Below are 26476 nucleotides of genomic sequence, written 5' to 3'. Positions count from 1 at the left end.
TTTTTCAAACGGTGGAACTGGCAGGTCACACTCCTGCGCAAGACTTTGCTTCCTAACAAGCACTCGGACATTCCTGACACCGGGAGGCTGAGATGGAGCTGCTGGAAATTATTATGCCTGTTCTTGCTATTTGTGTCATTTGCCTGGTTTTCCTTTTGGGGTGGAAAGAAAGTCGCAAAGGAGAAAGGCTCCCCCCGGGCCCAAGTCCCCTTCCCATCATTGGAAATCTGATGCACCTAAACTTGAAGAACATCCCTGCGTCTCTCTCCAAGGTGAGGGGGTTTCATTCTGGGGCTGGCCATCTCCACAGGAAGGGGCACTTTCCAGCTCTGCATCTGAGACCACTGCAGGCCGGCTGTCTCACCTCCATCTTTCTTACTCTGACTCACCACTGAGACGCGTGAGGGTGTCCATCTCTGTATCCCAAGACAGATGTCCTCATTCTTTCTGGACTGGATCACTTTCTGGATTTCTTTCTAGAGCAGGTAGAGTGAGGTACGTTGACCAGACCTGGGCTATAGGTTGCATTTTAGAGTATGAGAAAATTCTGGAATCAGAATACACTTTAGCTGAAAGGCTTCCAATCCCTTCAGCATAGAACACTTACCAAAAGGCAAGCCCAGCAAGTGTAAAAATGTGTCCAATGTCCTTCTGTATGGTTTATTATTATTACTACTACTTTATATGAGATGATCTATGGGATGCGCTGTGACCCTCACTCCCCTCCCCAACATCTTGCTCCAGTATAACCCAGCTCTGCTGTCCTGATGGACGTTCATTTCTTAGAAAATATGAGAAATTATCACCGGGAGTTCATTGTCCAATGACATATTCTCCAAAACAACCTAAATGTCCATCAATAGATAAATACAGAAAATGTGGTATATTTATCCCCTGTCTATCTATTTATCTGCCCATTCTCTCTCACACACTGGAATGTTATTTAGCCTTAAAAAAAAAAAGAAGAAGGAAATCCTGCTATTTATAACATGGATGAATCTGGAAGACATTATCCTAAGTAATAAAAGTCAGACACAGAAAGACAAATACCGCATGATCTCACATACATGTGGAATCTAAAATAGTCAAACTTACAGAAGTAGAAAGTAGAATGGTGTTCGAAAGCCATGCCCCAAGTGTTGGCTGTTTTAATATTCTGTTTTTCCTCTTGGAACACCGCTATCATAAACATATAGTTTTCTTCCTTTTTTTACACTTGCTTAGCAAGCTTCCCTCCAAGTCCTCATCCTGGCTGCCCTCTTCTCATCTTTAGTTGAAACTTAAATCTTATCTCCTCATACATTCCTGACCTCTCTGCTTTATTGTTTCCCCAACGGCATCCAACACAGCACGCTCTTTATCCCTTTCGTGGAGCTGTGCTAACTTTACTGCAAATGCAGTTTGTTTGGCTGTTTGCTGCCCGTCACCTTCACTAGGCTCTAAGTTCCGGGGGCGCTTCTGGGCTGTGCAGGTCTGACACAGTACAGGTGCTTAGTAAACGTTCACTTAATGGTTGCCTATTATAAATGAAGGATAGAATAAATCCATGGCTGTACCCCAGGTTAAATTTCTAAAATGGCAAGGATGGGGTAAAGGCTAAGCTACATGTAGATTATTACTCAAGTCCTACCCAAGCCTCCAGTGGAGAGATTTCGCAATTGATCTGACATAGCTGCTTGAATCTTTTTTCCAGTTAGCCCAAGAGTATGGCCCTGTTTACATGGTGTACGTTGGACCCAGGCCCACCGTGGTCTTACATGGATATGAGGCGGTGAAGGAAGCTCTGATTGATCAGGGTGATATATTCCTTGGCAGAGGACCATTTCCAATTATTTCAGATGACCAAGACGGACATGGTATGTTCCAAATCAAAATATGGGTTAACTTAACAAATATAGGACTGGCTTAATAAATGTCTGTTGTGCACCCAGCAACCGACCAGATGCTACAATACTGCAGTGTAATTTTGATGCTATTACCCAGAGTTAGTTCAGACCCCATAGGTTAAATGCATCACCCCCAACAGCACTGCCCTTACTTCACTTGCCAGCCATAAGGCCACGGGTCATCCATACTTCTAACCAACTGGAGAAAAATTCAGGGGGTTCCTGTGACCACCTCAGCTTTAATAATTGGTAGAATTATTCACAAAACTCAGGAAGAAAAGTGCTAACTTATAATTACAGTTTTATTATATGAAAGATGCAAATGAAGAGACACAGAGGGCAAGGTTTGAGAGGGTCCCGGATGCAGAGCTTCTGCATCCTCTCCCTGGGAATCAGAATGTGTTACCCTCTCGGCACGTTAATACGTTCATCAACCAGGAAGCTCACCTGAGCTTCGAGCTACTCTATGGACATGATGGATTGAGTCATTGACCATACGAGTGGGCTCCATCTCTAGCTCCCTCTTCTCCCTGAAAGTTGAGAGATCAGTTGATATCCTGTGGCTCAAAGCCCCAACCTTCTAAATCCATATTTGGTCTTTCTGGCATAGCCAGACCTCTCTTTAAACTGTCTAGGGTCCCACCACAAGTCACCTCATTGTCATAAACTCAGGTGAGGTCCCAGGGGCTCACCCTGAATAACAAAGACTCTTGTAATACTTGGGAAATTCCAAGGACTTATAAATTCCCTCCCAGGAACCAAGAACCAGACACATTCTTTTATTATATAACAGATGCTCTGATAGCTCTATTGAGATGAACACCAAAAACAGTCCAGCTCCGGTCAGTGTGACTCAGTTGGTTGGAGCATCATCCATAACTGAAAGGTCACAGGTTTGATTCCCAGTCAGGGCACTTGCCTAGGTTGCAGGTTTGATCTGTAGTCCCTGGTCAGGGTGCCTATGGGAGGCAACCAGTTGATCCTTCTCTCGCATCAATAGGTCTCTCTCTCCCCCTCCTCCCTCTAAGAGCAATGAAAAAAATGTCCTCATGTGAGGATTGAAAAAATAAACAACAGAGTCCAAGTTCTTTATAAGCTAAATATGCAAATATGATTGCGATAAAAGCAACCTGGGAAACTTTTGAAATAAGTTTTCCCCTGGAAGTCTTAGGATTTAGGGAACTGGAGAAGCTATTCCTGGGGTGTCGTTTCATACATGACAAAGGCTGCAGCAACAATGAACAAACGACTAGGTGCAGAAATTACTGTGTTTTCCATCACAGCCTGGTTGGTGGGGGGAGGGGTGTCAGGGCGGTAGCACTCAGGGAGCCATAATGGTCCTAGTCAGGCTCTAGGTCTTCACTTGGATTATAGGCTCACAGATATTTCTAACATAATTTATTTATTTTTTAAATACATCTTATTGATTATGCTATTATAATTGTCCCATTTTCTCTTCCCTTTATTCCTCTCTGCCCTGCACCCCACCCCCCACCAGCATTCCCCCACCTTAGTTCATGTCCATGGGTCATACATATGAGTCATTTGGCTTCTCCATTTCCTATACTATTCTTAACCTCCCCCTGTCTATTTTGCATCTACCATTTATGCTTCTTATTCCCTCCACCTTTTCCCCCATTCTCCCCCTTCCCCTTCATTACTGATAACCCTTTTGTGGTCTCCATTTCTGTGGTTCTGTTCCTATTCTAGTTGTTTGCTTAGTTAATTTTTATTTTTTAGGTTCAGTTGTCGATAGTTGTGTGTTTGTTGTCATTTTACTGTAGTTTTGATCATCTTCTTTTTCTTACATAAGTCCCTTTAACATTTCATAGAATAAGGGCTTGGTGATAATGAACTCCTTTAATTTGACCTTATCTGGGAAGCACTTTATCTGCCCTTCCATTCTAAATGAAAGCTTTGCTGAATAGAGGAATCTTGGATGTAGGTCCTTGCCTTTCCTGACTTGGAATACTTCTTTCCAGCCCCTTCTTGCCTGTAAGGTCTCTTTTGAGAAATCAGCTGGCAGTCTGATGGGAACTCCTTTGTAGGCAACTGTCTCCTTTTCTCTTGCTGCTTTTAAGATTCTCTCCTTAGCTTTAATCTTGGGTGATGTAATTATGACGTCCCTTGGTGTGTGCTTCCTTGGGTCCCCTTCTTTGGGACTCTGAGCTTCCTGGACTTCCTTGAAGTCTATTTCCCTGCCAGACTGGGGAAGTTCTTCATTATTTGTTCAAATAAGTTTTCAATTTCTTGCTCTTTCTCTTCTTCTTCTGGCACCCCTATGATTCAGATGTTGGAACATTTAAAGTAGTTCCTGGAGGTTCCTAAGCCTCTCCTCATGTTTTTGAATTCTTGTTTCTTCATTCTGTTTTGGTTGAATGTTTATTTCTTCCTTCTAGTCCAGACCATTGATTTGAGTCCTGGTTTTCTTATCACTGTTGGTTCCCTGTACATTTTCTTTTATTTCACTTTTCATAGCTTTCCCTTTTTCCTCTATTTTGCAACCGTACTCAACCATTTCTGTGAGCATCCTGACTACCAGTACTTTGAACTGTGCATCTGACAGGTTGGCTATTTCTTCATCGTTTAGTTGTATTTTTTGAGCTTTGATCTGTTCTTTCATTTGGGCCTTTTTTTTTTTTTTTGTCTTGGCACACCTGTTATGTAGTGAGGGGCAGAGCCTTAGGTGTTTGCCAGGGTGGAACAACCCACATCACTACATTTTGGAGCTGTATGTGGGGGAGGGGTCTGAGAGGGAACAATGTTGCTTGTTTAGCTCTCAGCTGGTTTTCAGTCACTCCCCCTGCTACCCACAAGCAAATCGAGCCCTTCTGATGCTGATTCCCAGGTGGGTGGGTTTGTGTACATTCTAGGACCCTGTGTGTCTCTCCAACAAACTCTCCTGTGAGGCTGGGAGTTTATTCTTCTGTCACCTCAGGTGTTTTCAGCCAGTGGTTTTGAGACGTTATTTCCCTGTGCTGGAACCCTGGGTTGCGTGGTGTCTCACTCTCCAGTTGTTCCTCCCGGTTTATCTGCATGCAAATGTAGGACTGCCCAGTCTGCCAGCCACCACCTTGCCCACTCCAGTCCTCCAGCTGGCACCTTCCATGTGTCCTCTCCACCTGGATGCCCATTTCCACCCCTCCTACCAGTCTGAATGAATGATTCTTCTTTAACTCCTTAGTTGTCAGACTTCCATACAGTTTGACTTTCTGGAAGTTCTGGGTTTTTGTGTTTGTTTTTTAATTTGTTGTTGTCCTTCTTTTGGTTGGGCAAGGAGGCAAAGTGTATCTACCTACTCCTCCACCTTGGCTGGAAGTCAATTTAATTTATTATTATGTTTCATAACTTAGGTATGAGTTACATATATTGCTTTATAGATACAAAGGATTACACACACACACACACACACACACACACACACACAACTACTTCAGAGAGACTGAGAAGCTCCTCCAAGCCACTTAAAATTGTAAAATTGCAAGTCCTAGGGAAATAGAAACTTAATTCTGCTAAAGAACAAAATCCAATTGAGTAAATTTGAATAAATAATTGGCTTTGTGAAGCGACTTGTGAATCAGACAGCATCCCCTCTAGCAACCAGAAGAACCTCTGAGGGGTTGTTCAAAATGGAAGGTTTCACAGGCAGAAGGGTCTGGTGGGGGAGCTGTTAGCAAAAAGAAAGAATTATTTTTAGGCTAGATCCTCCACCTTTAGGGGAAAGGGAATAGCAGGAGTTTTACCATGCAGATTACATTGCCGGTGTAAATCCAGATTAATTGGCTTAAAATTCCACTCTTGGAAGAGGCCGACAGGTTAGTTATTAAGTGTAGGTTTCATGATGTGGCTTAGCAAAAGTGACTCCATTTTGCCCCAATTTTTTTTATTAACAATTCCCCCTTTTGATCAAACTCTAACTCAGAGATAAGATCGAATTTTAGAGCACTAGCACCACTCTCTGCTGCCGCTGCTCTGTGGTTCCTGAAGATTTTTCTGATCCTGTGTGATATTCACAGGTCATGGCTTTGGGTTCATAATCTTTAGATAGATGATTTAAAAAAAAATTGTAGAGAGAAGAGAAGGGAGGGAGAAGGGAAGAGAAGAGAGGGAGACAAACATGTCTGATGCCTCTTGCTCGCCCCCAACTGGGGACCTGGGCTGCAACCCAGGCGTGTGCCCTGACCAGGAGTCGAACCTGCAACCAAACTGGCAACCAACATGGCAAACTTGCGCTTCACAGGCCGGCACTCAATCCACTGAGCTGCACCAGCAAAGGCAAATATTTGTTTTCTTTTCGATGTTCCAGTCTTAGGGAGATCATTTGCTTGATGATTAACAGCAACAAACATGTCATTGACTTTTGAGAGTCTACAACATGCTGATGGAACTGATGGTGCATTAAGAGCAATAGGAACTTCAGAATAAGTAACTGGCTTTGTACAGGTGAAGAAATTAAAAGGCATTGATATGGAACATTGGGCTCCTTTGCTTCTTTGTTTCTTCTTATTCAGAGGAGGCTAACATTCACTGTATTAAATTCACAGGAGAACAGAATCATAAACCCCATATTGATTCTCTTTCTTATCTTCTCACAGAAAAAATCACAGCTAGAACTCAGCCACAAGTTAGAGGAATCTGAAGTGTAAAAGCAGGCTCTCAGGAAAGGGGTTTATGGGAACACAGGCCACTTTTGACCATTTTTAACAAAACCAGACAGAGGGCTTCCCACGCTTGGGAATATTTTCCACCCGCCAGTGATTGCCCTCCCTGCGCATGCCATCACCTCTGCCCCCAGCTGACCAGAGCATGGGTTTTCTTCTCTTTGTGACAAGTATTTCACCCACACTCCAAAATAGGTTGTGCTCTTAAATTGCGATGTGCTGAGTCCCTGCTAAGGGGCACTGGAAACCGCTTGGGGTGGACACGAGAGAGCAGCTGTAGGAAAATCTGACTCCATGATACAAAATACTTTCCTGCTCCTCGTTTCTTTTCCTAGGAATCCTCTTCAATAACGGAGAGACATGGAAGGAAATGCGGCGCTTCTCCCTCGTGACCCTGAGGAACTTCGGGATGGGGAAGAGGAGTATTGAGGAGAGGGTCCAGGAGGAAGCCCAGTGCCTGGTGGAGGAGCTCAGAAGAACAGAGGGTGATGGCCAGTGTTCATGCCTTTGGGGGCAAGGGGACTTCCTACACACAACATGCCCAGTCAGAGCTCCTCCTTTGGGAATCACTCTGGTCCATGACCTGCTCTGCTAATCAGGGAGCTGACTAGGAAAAAAGGGTTGGGAAGGAAATGATGCTTTATTTAGAACTCTCAAATCCTTTAGTTTGGGCTCATTTCTCAACTTTAGCACTTGCTAAAGTAAATTTGCCAAATATAAATTTGGCCACGTTTTTTAACTTCTCTAAGGTGCAGTCTCCACAGCTGAAAAATGGGGCTAAAAATCAAACCTCAGAGAGAGAGAGTTAAATAATATAGTTTCCAAGACTGTCACACAGTATCTAGTGTGTAGTAAATGCTCCATAATATCACCCGTTGCTCTTATGACGATTAAATATTCATATTGACATAATCGGTATTACTAGTCGCATAGTGCAAGCTGTCTAGGACCAGTATTATTAGAAGGTGCTTCCATCTTAATTTGGGGAAGGTTAAAGGAAATACATTCTGTGTATAAATCTGAGCAGGAAGAAGGTGCCGTTAGTGATGGAAGTTCTAAATGTTAAGAGTTATTCGTTTCTCACCTCAGCTCAGCCCTTTGATCCCTCTTTCATCCTCTCAAGCGCTACCTGCAACGTGATCTGCTCCATCCTCTTCAAGGAGCGTTTTCAGTACCGCGATGAGAAGTTCCTTTTCCTGATGGACTTGATAAATACAAATTTTAGGGAAATAAACACTCCATGGATCCAGGTAAGCCTCAGGCATCTGCACTTGCTGTGGATGGACTAGACCCACTGGCTGCTTGCAGGCTGAGTGGAGGGCTCCCTCAGGAACAGAGTGCGACATCAGCATTCATTGTCACCTTCCCTTCCACGCGTGTCGAGTGAGTGAGTGCAATGACAGTTACCCCAGCATCATTGGAAGGTTGCCCTCTGCTTGTCTCTCGGGGTCTACTCACACAAAAGAAGGCAAAACATTCCTGGTTGCCTGTGTTTCTTTTAAGGCCCCTGTGCCCATGTTCCACCGTATGACTGTGGGGTTGGCCAAAGCTGGGAGGAGCAAGGAGATGGGCAGGGGCCGCTCACCTCTATGTGACGGTCGTCCTCCCTTCTCTTTTGCTTGGAAGTTGGAGGAAGGGATTCTGCCTGGCCAGGCCACACACAGAGGTCAGGCACTCTATTCAGAAACTGTGGTTCCTCTTTACAAACTGAATTTCCAGTGTATTTTGCACCCCCTCTCCCATTTTTAGATTTACAATCTGTGGCCAAAATTCATAAAGCATCTCCCTGGAAAACACAGATCATTTTTTAAAAGGAATGTAGCCATTAAACATTTCATTCTGCAAAAAGTGAAGGAGCATCAAGAATCCCTGGATCACAGTAACCCTCAAGATTACATCGATTGTTTCCTCACGAAGATGGAGCAGGTACGGTATGCACCGTCTCTCCCCGGTACCCTATCTCACCCTCGCATGGGAGTACATAAGCCCACAGTCACACCGTGGAGGTACTTCTTGATATTTCGATTTTTAGGGCAATGAGGTAGGTACACTATTATCATTACTAATAGAATTTCAAAGTGGTCCAAAGCTCACTTTTTCCTTTGTATTTCTATTTAGTTCCTACACTTGGACATTAGCATTTAAAAGTTCTCGACACATATTTAGGTTGAACTCCATGATAGACACACATACATATAAATGCATGTTTCTGAGCATATATTTACCTTGGGATGGATAAAACACACTTGCGTTTTCTCTGCACATTCTTTAGACACACATAGTCAGCCCTTTTTTGCTACAGTGCTTTCCACAGTCTGTCGTAGACTCCTACATTACAGAAAATGGATTGTGTTTTCTCATAGAAACAATTTCATTATTTGAAATGGGTGGTGGCTAAAGATTCTAAAGCAAAGATGCTATACATTAACCACGAGTGGTATTAAAAACATTGAATAGCAACTACACATACAGCCAGCAATCCTCGGACTGTCCCGTAAAACACCGGCGTGGCTGTCCATGAGCACGTCAGCAGAGAAACAGCCAAGGTGGCCACCAGCACTGTATTGTTGGGAAAAAAAAAAAAAAAGACATTTCATGTATAAACACATATAACGACTGAAAATGTTAAAATTACCCTTTGAGTCCTATAAAACTAATGGCCTGGTTTCCTTAGAAAACATGCCTGAGAAAGGTGTGCTAAGGCCCCTGACGCAGAAGCAGCGTGGGAATGTGAGGGGTAGAAAGAAAGCCAGTGGGGCTGGGAGGGAGAGAGCAGGACAGAGCTTTGGGGGAGGGGCGGAAGCGGCGGGAGGTCAGCAGGCAGACCATTCACACAGGGCTGGCATGGTGTCATTTAGTTTACTTTTTATCCTAATGACACAGTAAAAAGTGTTTCATTGTGGTACACAACGAAAACCGTGTAAGGAATGATCATATTTGTGATGTGAAGGACATACTGGAGGGGTCAACAGTAGATGCAGAGAAACCAGGAGTTGTCCAAGGGTCAGTTTCCTAGTAGCACAGCTTGAAATAGGGATTTATATGAAAGTGATTTATTAAAGGAATTCCGTTTAGAGAAACTTGTATGTGAATGAGAGAAACAGGAAGGGAATAGAAAAAAGTTAAACATTGACGTAGTTTCATGTTAAGTCTAATCTCTGCCAGATCCTACAGGGGGCGGTAGAGTATAAGTCACAGTGCAGAGTTTGTCAGACCCTGAGGGGAGGGAGCTGGGCTTTTGTACCCCTGCACCCATTAGTCACTGGCGTCGCAAAGCCCCAAAGACATGTTTAGGCTGATTGACTTGGCGATCTGCATTCTAACCAACAGAGCAGGAGGGATGCATTTTCTCCACGTCCTAGCTGACACTTGTTTGTTGATTTATTGATGGTAGCCATTCTGACAGGTGTGAGATGTTATCTCATTGTGGTTTCAATTTGCATTTCTTTGATGATTAATGATGTTGAACATCTTTTCATATGTCTATTGACCATCTGTACGTCCTCAGCCGAGAAACGTCTATTCAGGTCCTTTGCCCATTTTTGAAATGGATTGTATGTTTTTTTGGTGCTGAATTTTATAAGTTCTTTATACATTTTGGATATTAACCCCAGATCAGAAACATCAGTAAATACATTCTGCCATTCAGTGGGTTGTCTTTTTTATTTTATTGATGGTTTCCTTTGCTGTGCAAAAACTTTTTCTTTTTATTTTTAAAAATATACTTTATTGATTATGCTATTACAGGTATCCCATTTTCCTCACTTTATTCCCCTCCATCCTGCACACACACACCCTCCCAACCACATTCCCCCTCTCCCTTAGTTCATGTCTGTGGGTCATACATATAAGTTCTTTGGGTTCTACATTTCCTGTACTACTCTTAACCTCTCCCTGTCTATTTTAACTCACCATTTATGCTACTTATTCCCTATACTTTTCCCCCCATTCCCCCTTTCCCCTTCCCCACTGATAACCCTCCATGTGATCTCCATTTCTGTGATTCTGTTCCTGTTCTAGTTGTTTGCTTTGTTCATTTTGGGTTTGTTTGTGTGTGTGTGTGTGTGTGTGTGTGTGTGTTTAGGTTCGGTTATTTTTTTTTTTTTAAATATATTTTATTGATTATGCTATTACAGTTGTCCCATTTCCCCGTTCACTCCCCTCCCCCCTGTGCCCCCTCTCCCACCCACCTTCCCCCCCTTTAGTCCATGTCCATATGTAATACTTATGAGTTCTTTAGCTTCTACATTTCCCGTACTATTCTTGCCCTCCCCCCTATCTATTTTCAACCTACATTCTATGCTACTTATTGTCTATACCTTTTCCCCCTCTCTCCTCCTCCCACCCCTACTGCTAGCCCCCCCTTGTGCCCTCTATTTCTGTGGTTCTGTTCCTATTCTAGTTGTTTACTTAGTTTCTTTTGGTTTTGCTTTAGGTGTGGTTGTTAATAATTGTGAGTTTGCTGTCCTTTTACTATGCATGTCTTTTCTTTATCTTCTTTTCTTTGATAAGTCCCTTTAGCATTTCATAAAGTAAGGGCTTGGTGATGATGAACTCCTTTAATTTGACCTTATCTGAAAAGCACTTTATCTTCTCTTCCATTCTAAATGAGAGCTTTGCTGGATAGAGCAATCTGGGATGTAGGTCCTTGTCTTTCATGACTTGGAATATTTCTTTCCAGCCCCTTCTTGCCTGTAAGGTCTCTTTGGAGAAATCAGCTGACAGTCTGATGGGAACTCCTTTGTAGGTTACTGTCCCCTTGTCTCTTGCTGCTTCTAGGGTTCTCTCCTTCGTTTTTACCTTGGCTAATGTAATTATGATGTGCCTTGGTGTGTTTCTTCTTGGGTCCAACTTCTTTGGGGCTCTCTGCGCTCCTTGAATTTCTTGGAAGACTGTTCCCTTTGCCAGTTTGGGGAAGTTCTCCTTTATTATTTGTTCAAATAACTTTTCCACTTGTTGGTCTTCCCCTTCTGGTACCCCTATAATTCGGATGTTGGAACGTTTAAAGGTGTCCTCGATGGTCTTAAGCTTTTCTTCGATTTTTTGAATTCTTATTTCATCACGCTCTCCTGCTTGGTTGATTCTATCTTCCTTCTGGTCCACTGTGTTGTTTTGAGATTCAGATTCCTTCCTTTCACAATTGGCTCTTCTCCGTGTGTCTTCCTGCATCCCTTTTATGGTAATCTGCATTTTTTCATGTAATTTGGATCCAAAATCCACCAGTTCCGTGAGCTTCCTGATCACCAGTGTTTTGAACTGTGCATCTGATAGATTGGCTATTTCTTGGTCACTCAAAAGGATGAGTCCTGGGGGTCTGATCTGTTCTGCTGGAAACATATCTTACGTCTTTCCCCGTCTCTCCTATTATTTTACTTATTTATTTATTTTTTCTCCGGTCTGGTCGCTCTTGTTACGGTGGGGGGCGGAGCCTTAGGTGTTCACCGGTGCTGGGCCTAGGTTCGGTTATTGATAGTTGTGTGTTTGTTGTCATTTTACTGTTCATATTTTTTAAGATAAGTCTCTTTAATATTCCATAGAATAAGGGCTTGGTGATGTGATGATGAACTCCTTTAACTTGACCTTATCTGAGAAGCACTTTATCTGCCCTTCCATTCTAAATGATAGTTTTGCTGGATAGAGTAATCTTGGATGGAGGTCCTTGTCTTTCCTGACTTGGAATACTTCTTTCCAGCCCCTTCTTGCCTGTAAGGTCTCTTTGGAGAAATCAGCTGACAGTCTGATGGGAACTCCTTTGTAGGTAACTGTCTCCTTTTCTCTTGCTGCTTTTAAGATTCTCTCCTTAGCTTTAATCTTGGGTGATGTAATTATGACATGCCTTGGTGTATACTTCCTTGGGTACAACTTCTTTGGGACTCTCTGAGCTTCCTGGACTTCCTCGAAGTCTATTTCCTTTGCCAGATTGGGGAAGTTCTCCTTCATTATTTGTTCAAATAAGTTTTCAATTTGTTGCTCTTCCTCTTCTCCTTCTGGCATCCCTATGATTCAGATGTTGGAACATTTAAAGTTGTCCCAGAGGTTCCTAAGCCTCTCCTCATGTTTTTGAATTCTTGTTTCTTCATTCTGTTTTGGTTGAATGTTTATTTCTTCCTTCTAGTCCAGACCATTGATTTGAGTCCTGGTTTTCTCCCCTTCACTGTTGGTTCCCTGTACATTTTCCTTTATTTCACTTTTCATAGCCTTCCCCTTTTCCTCTCTGTTGCAACCATACTCAACCATTTCTGTGAGCATCCTGACTACCAGTACTTTGAACTGTGCATCTGACAGGTTGGCTATCTCTTCATCGTTTAGTTGTATTTTTTGAGCTTTGATCTGTTCTTTCATTTGGGCCTTTTTTTTTTTTTTGTCTTGGCATACCTGTTATGTAGTGAGGGGCAGAGCCTTAGGTGTTTGCCAGGGTGGAACAACCCACATTACTACGTTTTGGAGCTGTATGTGGGGGAGGGGTCTGAGAGGGAACAATGTTGCTTGTTCAGCTCTTTGCTGGTTTTCAGTCACTCCCCCTGCTACCCACAAGCAAATCGAGCCCTTCTGGTGCTGATTCCCAGGTGGGTGGGTTTGTGTACATTCTAGGACCCTGTGCGTCTCTCCAACAAACTCTCCTGTGAGGCTGGGAGTTTATTCTTCTGTCACCTCAGGTGTTTTCAGTCAGAGGTTTTGAGACTTTATTTCCCTGTGCTGGAACCCTGGGTTGCGTGGTGTCTCACTCTCCAGTTGTTCCTCCTGGTTTATCTGAACACAAATGTGGGACCACTTGGTCTGCCAGCCGCAGCCTTGCCACGAGTCCTTTTTATCCGGCTGCCCATCTTCGCTCCTCCTACCCGTCTGGGTGAATGTTTCTTCTTTAACTCCTTGGTTGTTGGACTTCTAAACAGTTCAATTTTCTGTCAGTTCTGGTTGTATTTTGATTTTTAAATGTGCTGTTGTCCCTCTTTTAGTTGTGTGAGGAGGCACAGTATGTCTACTTAGGCCTGCATCTTGGCCACTGTCTGCTGTGCAAATCTTTTAAGCTGGATGTAATCCTACTGGTTTAGTTTTTCTTGTTTTCCTTGCCTGAGGTGATATATCAGAAAAAATAGTGATATAAGCAATGTCTGAGATTTTACTGGCTATGTTTTCTTCTAGGAATTTTATGGTTTTGTGTCTAACACTTAAGTCATTAATCCATTTTGAATTTATTGTTGTGTGTGGCATTAGAAGGTGGTCTAGTTCCATTTTTCTGCACATATCTATCTGTCCAATTTTCCCAGCGCCATTTGTTGAATAACCTGTCTTTAGCCCATTGCATGTGCTTGCTTCCTCTGTCAAATATTAATTGACTATAAAGGTATGGTTTTATTTCTGGGCTCTCTATTCTGTTCCATTGATCTATGTGTCTGTTTTTATGCCAGTACCATGCTGTTTTGATTGCTATGGCCTTATAGTATAATTTAATATTAGATGGCATGATTTCTCCAACTTTGTTCTTCTTTCTCAGGATCACTGTTGCTATTCGGCAGCCTTTTGTGGTTTGAGGGCGTTATTTTAAATGCTTAACATTCTTAATTCCCAATAAAGACAGTAAGGACTATAGGTAGGAAGTGATAATGTGCCTAAAAAATTGGAATTCCACTTGCAGAAATAATTTTATTTTAAAATAAATAGGAGAGACATAATATAAAGAAATTGGGTAAAGAAAAACTTGATTCAGAGCTTTAAAAATGAAGCATTTTTAAAATATATTTTATTGATTATGCTATTACAGTTGTCCCATTTCCCCCCTTCACTCCCCTCCACCCTGTACACCCTCTCCTACCCACATCCCCCCCTTTAGTTCATGTGCATGTGTCATACTTATAAGTTCTTCAGCTTCTACATTTCTCATACTATTCTTACCCTCCCCCTGTCTATTTTCAACCTACAATCTATGCTACTTATTCTCTGTACCTTTTCCCCCTCGCTCCTCCTCCCACTCCCCTGTTGCTAACCCTCCATGTGATCTCCATTTCTGTGGTTCTGTTCCTGTTCTAGTTGTTTGCTTAGTTTCTTTTGGTTTTGCTTTAGGTGTGGTTGTTAATATTTGTGAGTTTGCTGTCCTTCTACTATGCATGTTTTTTCTTTATCTTCTTTTCTTAGATAAGTCCCTCTAACATTTCATAAAATAAGAGCTTGGTGATGATGAACTCCTTTAACTTGACCTTATCTGAGAAGCACTTTATCTGCCCTTCCATTCTAAATGAAAGCTTTGCTGGATAGAGTAATCTGGGATATAGGTCCTTGTCTTTCATGACTTGGAATACTTCTTTCCAGCCCCTTCTTGCCTGTAAGGTCCCTTTTAAAAATGAAGCATTTTTAAAATATATTTTATTGATTATGCTATTACAGTTGTCCCATTTCCCCCCTTCACTCCCCTCCACCTGAAATCAGCTGACAGTCTGATGGGAACTCCTTTGTAGGTGATCATCCCCTTATCTCTTGCTGCTTCTAGGATTCTCTCCTTCATTTTTACCTTGGCTAATGTAATTATGATGTGCCTTGGTGTGTTTCTTCTTGGGTCCAACTTCTCTGGGGTTCTCTGAGCTTCCTGGACTTCCTGGAAGTCTATTTCCTTTGCCAGAATGGGGAAGTTATCCTTTATTATTTGTTCAAATATGTGTTCAGTCTGTTGCTTTTCCTCTTCCCCTTCTGGTACCCCTATAATTCGGGTGTTGGAACGTTTAAAGATGTCTTGGAGGTTCCTAAGCTTCTCCTCGTTTTTTTGGAAGTCCAAAATGAAGCAGTTTTTAAAAATGAGTATCCCAATACTTTCCCCAAATTTAAAAACCACTAGGCGACTTCTGGCCAAGATGGAGGCATAGGCGGACGCACCGTATCTCCACGCACAACCAAGATTGGAACAACAATTTAGAGGCAGAATAAAACCCAGAACTGACAGAGAATTTATCTAAATGGAAGTTGGACAGCCAAGAAGTTGAAGTAGACCCGTTCATCCAGACCGGTAGGAGGGGCGGAGACAAGCAGCTGGGAGCGGGTCTTGGCGTGCAGAGAACAGGGAGAACTGGGCACATAAGGCAACCGGGAGCGTGTAAGGCATCTGGGGCACGCAAGATCACAGCAGGTGGACCCTGAGTATGCAAGCGGCAGCTGGTGGACCCAGTGAGGCAGCGATTGTGGAGCAGGGCAGAGCGCACAACCCAGGATCCCAGAGAAGGGACTGAGGTCCCACGGAGAGCGGAGCTACTGCCATTGTTCCCTCTTGACCCCGCCCTCACATAGAACGTCACAATCTAGTGACTGGGGTGCTCAGCCCTGGTGAACACCTAAGGCTCCACCCCTCACCATAACAGGAGCCACCAGACCAAAAAAAAAAAAAAAAAAGAGAGAGAGAGAGAGAGAGATGGCTCAAACAGAAGAACAAATCAGTGCCCCAGAACTCATCCTTTTGAGCGACCAAAAGATAGCTAACCTATCAGATGCACAGTTCAAAACACTGGTGATCAGGATGCTCACAGAATTGGTTGATATTGGGTGCAAATTAGATGAACAAATGCAGGTTACCATAAAAGAAATGAAGGAAAATGCACAGGGAACCAATAGTGATGGGAAGGAAACTGGGACTCAAAACAATAGAGTGGACCAGAAGGAAGAAAGAAACAACCAAACAGGAAAGAACGGAGAAATAAGAATGCAAAAAAACAAGGAGAAGCTTAGGAACCTCCAGGACATCTCTAAATGTTCCAACATCTGAATTATAGAGGTACCAGAAGGGGAAGAGGAAAAGCAACAGACTGAACACATATTTGAACAAATAATAAAGGATAACTTCCCCATTCTGGCAAAGGAAATAGACTTCCAGGAAGTCCAGGAAGCTCAGAGAACCCCAAAGAAGTTGGACCCAAGAAGAAACACACCAAGGCACATCATAATTACATTAGCCAAGGTAAAAATGAAGGAGAGAATCCTAGAAGCAGCAAGAGATAAGGGGACGATCACCTACAAAGGAGTTCCCATCAGACTGTCAGCTGATTTCTCAAAAGGGACCTTACAGGCAAGAAGGGGCTGGAAAGAAGTATTCCAAGTCATGAAAGACAAGGACCTATATCCCAGATTACTCTATCCAGCAAAGCTTTCATTTAGAATGGAAGGGCAGATAAAGTGCTTCTCAGATAAGGTCAAGTTAAAGGAGTTCATCATCACCAAGCTCTTATTTTATGAAATGTTAAAGGGACTTATCTAAGAAAAGAAGATAAAGAAAAAACATGCATAGTAGAAGGACAGCAAACTCACAAATATTAACAACCACACCTAAAGCAAAACCAAAAGAAACTAAGCAAACAACTAGAACAGGAACAGAACCACAGAAAGGGAGATCACATGGAGGGTTAGCAACAGGGGAGTGGGAGGAGGAGCGAGGGGGAAAAGGTACAGAGAATAAGTAGCATAGATCGTAGGTTGAAAATAGACAGGGGGAGGGTAAGAATAGTATGAGAAATGTAGAAGCTAAAGAAGTTATATGTATGACACATGGACATGAACTAAAGGGGGGGGATGTGGGTAGGAGAGGGTATACAGGGTGGAGGGGAGTGAAGGGGGGAAATGGGACAACTGTAATAGCATAATCAATAAAATATATTTTTTAAAAAAAACACTAGGCAAGGAACATGTGTAAAGGACCCATGAACATGGACAAAAGGGTGGGGACTGAGTGCAGGAGCAGTGTAGGGGGTAGGGGTAGAGGTGGGCCAGGCAGGGGAGAGCAACCAGTGGAAAACTGGGACTAGTGTAGTAGAACAATAAAATAATAACAAAATTAAATAAAATAAAAATAAACCCAATAGTATTAAAAGCCCATAAAAATCATTAGCAATGTACATAATTTAAATATAATAAAATCATTTAAATATATAAAAATATAAAACATTTTTAGTATAATAGCACTAAATATTCATTTTTGAAACAAGTGCTTAGTGCCCATTTTTATATCAGGTTCAGGGATACCTCAGCAAAGAAAACATCCCTGGCTGCTGAGGCTCAGTGGATTGAGTGCCAGCTTGTGAACCGAAGGGTCATCGGTTCGATTCCTAGTCAGGGCATATACCTGGGTTGCGGGCCAGGCCCCTGGCTAGGGGCATGGAAAAGGCAACCAATCGATAATGTTTGTCTCCCTTTCTTTCTCCCTTCCTTCCCTTCTCTCTAAAAATAAATTTTAAAAACATGTTTTAAAAAAGAAGACAATCCCCATTATTTTTGGTAGAAGAACTTTAAAATAAAAAGCTCACTCACTATTTTCAAGTTCTGGATCATCAATTTATTTTCTAAACACTTTGTAGACCTCATGTAAAAACTTACAAGTAAAAATGTCCTATAAGTACAGACTTCATATTAGAAACACCATTATAATGATGAATGTCATGTGTGAGAGGGTGGGACGAGAGAGTGTAAGCAGTTTATGTGAAGGAAACAGGCCAGTTAGGAACCGGTGGTCTCTCTCCACACTTGCAGAGAGTTTATCATCTGGCCTTTTTCATTAAATGTAGTGTAAGAAGATACTATTCACTGAGTATGTGTATATACATTGTTCCAAGAGCTTCCACCTGTTAATCTTTTCATCCTTGTAATAAGCCTATGGGGTGTGTTCTATTTCTCACCCCCATTTCACAGAAGATGAAACTGAGTTGAGACTAAAGTAACTTGCCAAGGGCACACCTTTGTTTATTGACTAACCTGGGATTGAACCTAGGAGTTTCAATTTCATGACTGACTTTTCTTTTTCAATCCACTACACTACAGTGCCCCAGATGAAGCCTGTTAGTAGGGTGTGACTGTGGAGCACTGTAAGCTGTTGCCTTTTTTTTAACTCATGTAGCTTTTTAACTCTACCGTCTACAGGAGAAGCACAACCCAATGTCTGACTTTCACTTGGAGAATCTGGTTTTCTGCGGATCAAACTTGTTTGTGGGAGGAACAGAGACAACCTCGTCCACCCTGAGATTCAGTATCCTGCTCCTAATGAAACACCCAGAGGTGCAAGGTACTGTGATGTTCTAGTGACCAAGCAAAATGAGATCAGGCACAAGACGAGGGTGGAAAGACACTGCGTTCATTGGCTGCCTCCTTTCTCTGCACTGCCTTTTCCAGCATCATGCAAAGAGCCATCTGTGTGGTTTTGCTTTTGCAGATCAGAATTCTATCGATTAATGCTGATAAGGAAGAAACACCTTTAGGAACACGAAGGCTGTTGTTTAAGTTGAAAACAGAGGAGCTTCTGAATCCCGACCCTTCTACATGAGGTGTAATGCCAAAGAGGGAGCCCTGTTTAGACAAGGAGCCCAAGGGTCACCACGCTGCCTTCTTATCCCAGGCCTGTCTGTTCCTGGCTGTGTGACCTCAGACAGATTATTTCATCTTTCAGGCCTCTGTTTTTCCATCCTAAAAATGGGCCAGATTCTCCAAAGGGGATTTTTGGGCATGATATAATTCAACATTCAAAAATGAAATTGTAGTAGCTCAATTTTCTCAAGCACATTCTCAGAGTACAGGCCTTACAAAGCCAATGTTTATTCTGCTCCACATAATGGCTTTACTGTTCCCACAAAATGTCTAGGAACCTGGGTGAGGGTGACAAAAGAGGTGCTCCCACTAGAGAGGGGATTAAACATTTTCCCTCTACAGCTGCCTCACCAGGAATCATGGGATGAACCATAATCCCCACCGCAAAGGTCCAGCCTCACCTGTGCTTGAGAACAAACCAATGAAGCCAGGAGGCTGAGAACATGGTTAACCCAGCCTTTCTATTTCCTTCAGCAAAGTCTCTGATATTTACAACAAAAAACCAAAAAGACATTCCATCAAGGGCAGAGGAGTGGGCTGTTTAGCAGCATCTCTTTGACCTTGGCAGCCTTTTATAGGCCGCTTTCTGTTGCACATTGCAAGCATTTCAAGTAATTTCCAGGTGTCCAGGGAACACGTCTCTGGGGTAACATTCATGATTCTTGTCTCTGCAGCCAAAGTTCATGAAGAGATCGACCGTGTGATTGGACGCAGCCAGAGCCCCTCCATGACGGACAAGACGAAGATGCCTTACACAGAGGCTGTGTTGCATGAGATACAAAGATACATCAAACTTTTTCCTTGTAGTGTTCCCCATGCTGTGATCCGGGACACGAAATTCAGACAATACGTCATCCCCAAGGTCAGATGGGTCTGGGAAAACCGACTGGGATGGAAGGGGCAGCGCAATCCCTCCGCGGGTCTCTGAGGGGCTCCCAGTTCTGCTACAGGAGGAGATGCAGTCGAGCTTCAGGGATGGAAAGGGCAGAGTCAGGCGGTCTGGGAGGGTCGTGCTGTCACCTCTGTAGCCTTGTGTCTGCCTTTCTAGAGTTGGGGAGGCTGACCCGGGGCTTCCAAGGCCCCCTGCTACTCTCCCATGGAATGTATTCAGAGAGCAGTGATTTCCAGTAACGAGGACCTTATGGAAACTGAAGTCTTGTTTTTCATGATCGATTATAAAAGGGGGAAATGGGAAATGTGTCTGTTGCTCTTAGGTAATCAAGCCAAGTGTCAGCCTGCTTTAACTCAAATTCTCTCCTCCCAGGACTTTACCTACCAGGACATTTGAGACATTGATGCCCCTAACAGTTAACATTTGTAGAACACGTAGCATTTACCAAAACCTTTCCATGCACACCGGGGAGGCAGTCAGTCTTCTGTTGTGATTAGGGGCTTGGGTTTTACATTTAAGTAGTTCCAGAGGATAGAAGAGGAAGAAAAGGTGTCAAACCTCATCAAAATCTTTCAAAACAGAATCAAAATATTACAAAACAACACCAGCCTTACTTAAAAATATCAACGCAGAAGTCTATTAGCACATGAGGTCTAGTATCACATTAAAAACACAATGCCACCAACAACAGGAAGTTAATCGAGAACACAGGAAAACTAATACCAAGGAATCGAGTTTAATAACATTCACCATGTAATTAAAATTCAGGAGAAAATCACACAATAGTCTTATTTGTATAGAAAATGTATTTGATCATATTTAATGTCCATTTTTAATTGAAAATTTATTTTCTAATTACAGTTGACATTCAATATTATATTAGTTTCAGGTGTACAATATGGTGGTTAAATATTTCTGTAACTTACACAGCGATCTCCCCAATAACTCTGATGCCCACCTGGCACCACACATAGTTATTACTGCATTATTGACTATCTTCCCCGTACTGCACCTTGTACATCACTGTGTCTATTTTGTGACTGCACTCTCTATAGTTTTTAATTTTTTTAACTTTAATAAAATAGAAATAGATAAATAACTCTTTAGCCAGGAAAAAACAAACTTCCCAGATCATGCTTATTGATGAATGACTAAAAGCTTTGCTAATATCAGGAATAAAGCAAGGCTATCTATCACTGCTAATATTATTCAAGTAGATTAGAAAAAAGTAATGAGCTAAAACATTTAAGAGAAAGAATCAACTTTTTAAATGATATAATTGTATCTGGAAAAATACAAGAAAATTAGCTGATACACCGTTGCAAAGATATAATTATTCAGTGGTTAGGTACAAATTTATTATTTAAAAAATCAATTGCCACTTACATAAAATAAAAACCATTTTAAAAATATAATGATGATAAGTTTTCATTGATTGATTAAAAACAAAGATAAAATACTTAGGAATAAACTGGACAAAAAATTCAAGATCTGTGGAAAGAGTTTTTAAATATTAATGAGACATAAAAAGTGTTTGAATAAATTACAAGACTTATTGTATGTTTGGGTAGAAAAATAGCAGTTATTCCAAAATCAATCTATACATTTATGAGATCTCAATAAAAATATCAACCAGATTTTTGGGGGAACTAAATAAACTAGCAGATCCTAAATTTGATATGGAAAATTAAAAAATAAAAATAGTCAGGGATAGTTCCTACCAAATGTTAAAATATAATATAAAGTCAGTTATTAAAGCAGTGTAATACAACTTCTTAAAAAGATCAAATGAATAAAGTTGAGAAATAAACTTAATTTTACATGAAAACTTAGTATGTGGTAACGATGCCTTCCCTCTAGAGGAAAAATATGGATTATTCAATAGAGATTAGAAAACTTCTAGGGAGTTGAAAAATAATAACAGGTCCCTACCTCACACTTTCCATGAAAATTTATTCTCAGTGCCTCAAATAGATACACACAGAATATTAAACTGTAGAAATACTAGGAATAAAAGCAATAACTTTTTGAGAATTTCAGAGTTTCAAAAGACTTCTAACATCGACTCCCCCAAAAAAGGAATAAGAGGGCCATATATTTTAAAATTGATAAATTTAGCTATATGTAAATAGGAAAAATCTGCCTGGAAAATGAAATCAAATCAAAGATAAATGACAAACTGAAAGGAAATTTAACACAGTTCATAAGAGCAAAGGGCTAATTACTGAAAAATAAAACAAACTCCTGCAGTCAGTGTGAACAAACCCCAAAATGAACAGATGTAGTTCAAAAAAAAAAGCAAAATAAAAATTTGAGTAAAAATAATTGCAAATGGTTTTTAAATGTGTAAAAATATACTCACACAATGGAATATGATAAAAATAAATATTATAAAGAAAATTCTTTTCACCACAATATGTTGGCAGGATATAAAAAACATAGTTTTGCTAAATTGGTGTAACTTCTATGAAAGGCAATGTGATGATTTCTATCAAAATTCAAAACACATATGCAATTTAAAGAGCAGTTGCACTACTAGGAATTTATCCTTTGTGTGTATTTTCTTCAAAATAAGAATATTTATTGAAGCAATATTTGTGATATTTGAAGAGTAGAAAATTCCCAAATGTTCATTTATAAAGGACTTTAAAAGTTCCTTTATATCCGTAAAGTGGCATACTAAGCAAGCTACAGCACACTACTTGTGTGAACATAGTGGAGGATGTGTATGCATGTCCTCTTTTTTAATCCATAAGATATCTTCCAAAGGATATATCTTAAAATGGTAACAGCAATTACATTAAAAAAACAACAACAACAACTGGGGACTTGAGTATAAGAAGAAACTTATTTTCACTCATACCCCTTTGTACATTTTTTGACATTTTATTCCATGTGCATGTATTGCCTACTCCAATAATTCTAAAATTAGTTTAAGAACATACAAAATAAAGTAAAAATGGAGAAAGGAAGTTTTTACTTAAACAAGGGTGCTTTATGGTCACATGGAACTTGGTTCAAATTGTAAACATGCCGCTTGCTACAAGTACAACCTCCAGTGAGTTGTTCTTCCTCTGTGAATAGCAATTTCCTCACTGATACAGGGGAAAGAAACAGAGCCGACTGGATACAGCTGAAGTAAGAATTAAATACAATTCATAAGCAGCTAACTAAGCACAGTGTTCGGTAAACATAAAGCGTCTAATATAAATGGTAGTTATCAATATTACTTTGACATTTAAGCCTCACAGAAATCTTTTATAAATTAGGAAGAAAGAAAGCCTGTGTTTTTATTAGTCCCACCCTATTTTACAAGTGAGGGAAGTGAAGTCTCATTCAATAGATTCAAGTGTTCACACCTCACTTTCTTCCAGTCACACCTGAATTTAGGAAAGAACAGGTTTCGTGACCGAGGAGGCTCTTCTGCTTGAGGCGGCAGCTCCGTCAACCGCATGCCTGGACCATGTGGGCCACAGGCCCCATTTACCAACAGTGACCGATCATTGCACACGGATCGTAACATCCCTTTTCCCAAAGAGAATCAGCTTATGGCTTTGATAAAATATATTGTGTGATAGCGTGCGTGAAATGGCCGTAAACTCGAGACACTCACTCACCAGCCAAGCTTACAAATGCGCAGTCCTATTCAATTCACTACAATGAAGCGTGTTGGCGTCGTTTATGAAGCAAGGACAGGCATGGTGACGTACCGCTCCTCTTTTCTTGGTTCCAGGGCACTACTGTATTGCCGTTGTTGTCTTCGGTCTTGGATGATTGCAAGGAGTTCCCCAATCCAGAGAAGTTTGACCCAGGCCACTTTTTGGACGAAAATGGCAGGCTCAGGAAAACAAATCACTTCGTACCTTTCTCCCTTGGTAATACAAATAAATCCATTCAAACCATACACATGATCATTTGGAACAACTTTTAGCTTCCCTGAATTCATGGCATAACTAAGTGATTCACTGATGATAGCCAAGGCAATCAAGTGAAACTGTTACAGTTCTGGATGTATTGTAACTCTTTGGAGCCATTTACATCCATATACTAGTAGGGTTAGGTAAGTAGCCCAGGGACTGCTTTGTTGTTGGATGACTGAGTATAATGCCAGTTTTTATCTTTATTTATTTTAATATTTAAATATATTTCATTTTATGCAATTACAGTTATCCCAGCCCCCCACCCCCCTTTACCACTCTCTGCCTGGTATTCCCATTCCCTTTGGCAATCCCTGCCCCCTTAGTTCATGTCCATGGGTCATGCATGTAAATTCTTTGGCTTCTCCATTTCCTGTACTGTTCCCTAACCTCCCCCTGTCTATTTTGTACCTACCAATTTGTACTTCTCAATCCCTGCACCTTTTCCTCTATCCTTCATCTTCCCTTTCCCCACCAAAAACCCTCCAAATGATCTCCATATCTATGATTCTGTTTCTGTTCTGCTTGTTTCCTTAATTCCTTTTTCCATTCACTTGTTGATAGTTGAGAATTTATTGCCATTTTAATGTTCATTGTTTTGATCTTCTTTTTCTTATATAATTCCCATTAACATTTCATATAATAAATGGCTTGGTTATGATGAACTGCTTTAGTTTCACCTTATCTGGGAGGCACTTTATCTGTCCTTCCATTCTAAATGATAGCTTTGTCAGAGCAATCTAGGTTGTAGGTCCTTGCTTTCTGTCACTTTGAATACTTCTTGACAATCCCTTCTAGCCTGCAAAGTTTCTTTTGAGAAATCAGCTGATAGTCTTATGGGAACTCCTTTGTAGGTAACTATCTGCTTTTCTCTCGCTGCTTTTAAGATTTTCTCTTTATCTTTAGCTTTCAGCATTTTAATTATGATGTGTCTTGGTAATGCCAATTTTTAAAGATACTAAAGTCAGTCAATCCAATCTAAATGTCCCATGTTACCAGATGACAAAGAGACCTGCTTTTGCAAACTCTTTTTCTGTTTATCTTTCCTTTGTAATATTGACTTTTCCAAAACAAATGTACAACATTTTTTTCTTCTTTTAAAATTATCAACAATTATAAACTTTCTGATTCTTAGAGCCAGAAGCCATCAAAGAGACCTTGGCTACTTCATATTTTTTCTTACCCCCTGAAATATGAGCCCCACAAACCCTTGCCTGTTAACAAGAGCTGATTGGCTCCCAGTTACTATTTTCCATAAGGTCATAAAGACAGCTTAGGCCTTGTTAGCACACATTCTTTTTCCTTATCTTATTCAATCATTTAATAAGCGTTTTCACAAACAACAGTTAAGAGGGTTTGTTTCTAATTTCAATGATAAGTGTTCATCATAAAAGATGGAAAATGTAGAAAAGCAAAATAAAAAGAGAAATAAAAATCATCTGCAATTTCATCCTATAGAGATAATCACTGTTAATATTTTACTGTATGACTTCAAACAATTGTCTAAGTATACATAATAGATGTATATTTTAAAATGAAATTTGGTTCATTCTGGACAATCCTTTTTTTAAAAAAGATTCTATTTATTTATTTTTAGAGAGGGAAGAGAGAGAGAGAGAGAAACATCAATGTGTGGTAGCTGGGGGCCATGGCCTGCAACCTAGGCATGGGCCCTGACTGGGAATCAAACCTGCAATGCCTGGTTCACAGCCTGCACTTAATCCACTGAGCTACGCCAGCCAGGTGGACAATCCTGTTTTTAAAATTTTTATTTATTTATTTATTTATTTATTTATTTATTTATTTATTTTTAGAAAGAGGGGAAAGGAGGGAGAAAGAGAGGGAAAGAAACATTAGTGTGTGAGAGAAACATTGATCAGCTGCCTCTTGCACACCCCCAGGTGGGGACCTGGCCTGCAACCCAGGCATGTGCCCTGATGGGGAATCAAACTGGCAACCTTTTGGTCCATAGGCCAGCACTCAATCCACTGAGCCCCAACAGCCTGTATCATCTTTGAACATTTGTCTTCAAATTTTATTTTGTTGTGGTAAAATACAGACTGTGGTATTAAATAATCTTTCACATAAACATATTTAGGTTGCATTGTATGGTAGATGCAGAAGAATTTATTTCATTAATTAATTATAGATAGATATACAGTTTGTATGTAACTCATCAATATCATAAATAACGATGCAAGTGACATCCTAATAGGTGAATCTCTCATTCCTACAGATAAATCCCCAGAAGGAGAATCACCCAATTAAGGAGTGAAAACTAGAGAGTTTAGATGTATACTGACAGATATCCCTGTGCGGACTGAGTGTCCTCCCACAGCTGATAAGCATTCCCTCTCTGAACAGCATTTTCAGTGTCTCTTAGGGGCATGTTGTTTCAGTTGTTTTGCTGTTGTTTATTTGTTTTGGCACATTGTATTTGAATAGGAGCTACTGTATTTGAATTTGGAGTGAGCTAATGGAAATGTTTTCTCCTTCCAGGAAAACGGATCTGTATTGGGGAGGGCCTGGCCCGCATGGAGCTGTTCCTCTTCCTCACCACCATTCTGCAAAACTTTTCCCTGAAGCCCCTGGTGGAGCCCAAGGAACTACAGACCCAACCTGTTGTTCCTGGGCTTTTCAACATTCCTCCACCTTTCAAACTGTGCTTTATTCCTAGACAAAAGAACTTTTCTCTTTTAACATCTTAAACCAACTGGCTGAGTAGCTCACTTTGTTAGAGATTTGTCTCCATAGACAGGGTTGAGGGTTCAATCCCTGGGTTGGGCACATATA

The 26476-nt window shown here is 41.0% G+C and overlaps 1 protein-coding gene across 1 annotated transcript; it reads left to right on the top strand.

Annotated features, from left to right (window-relative positions):
• LOC114497455 (cytochrome P450 2C44-like) lies at nt 1-26476 on the top strand. Its single transcript, XM_028513218.2, has 9 exons — nt 1-272; nt 1694-1856; nt 6883-7032; nt 7637-7797; nt 8297-8473; nt 18434-18575; nt 19549-19736; nt 23500-23641; nt 26183-26476. The coding sequence occupies exons 1-9, from the start codon at nt 93-95 to the stop codon at nt 26389-26391; spliced, it is 1512 nt and encodes a 503-aa protein (XP_028369019.1). The 5' UTR covers nt 1-92; the 3' UTR covers nt 26392-26476.

This window comes from Phyllostomus discolor, chromosome 5, assembly GCF_004126475.2.
Source record: "Phyllostomus discolor isolate MPI-MPIP mPhyDis1 chromosome 5, mPhyDis1.pri.v3, whole genome shotgun sequence".
Classification (NCBI taxonomy): Eukaryota; Metazoa; Chordata; class Mammalia; order Chiroptera; family Phyllostomidae; genus Phyllostomus; species Phyllostomus discolor.
Note: the sequence above shows the minus strand (reverse complement) of the source record. Positions and strands in the feature narration are given on the sequence as shown.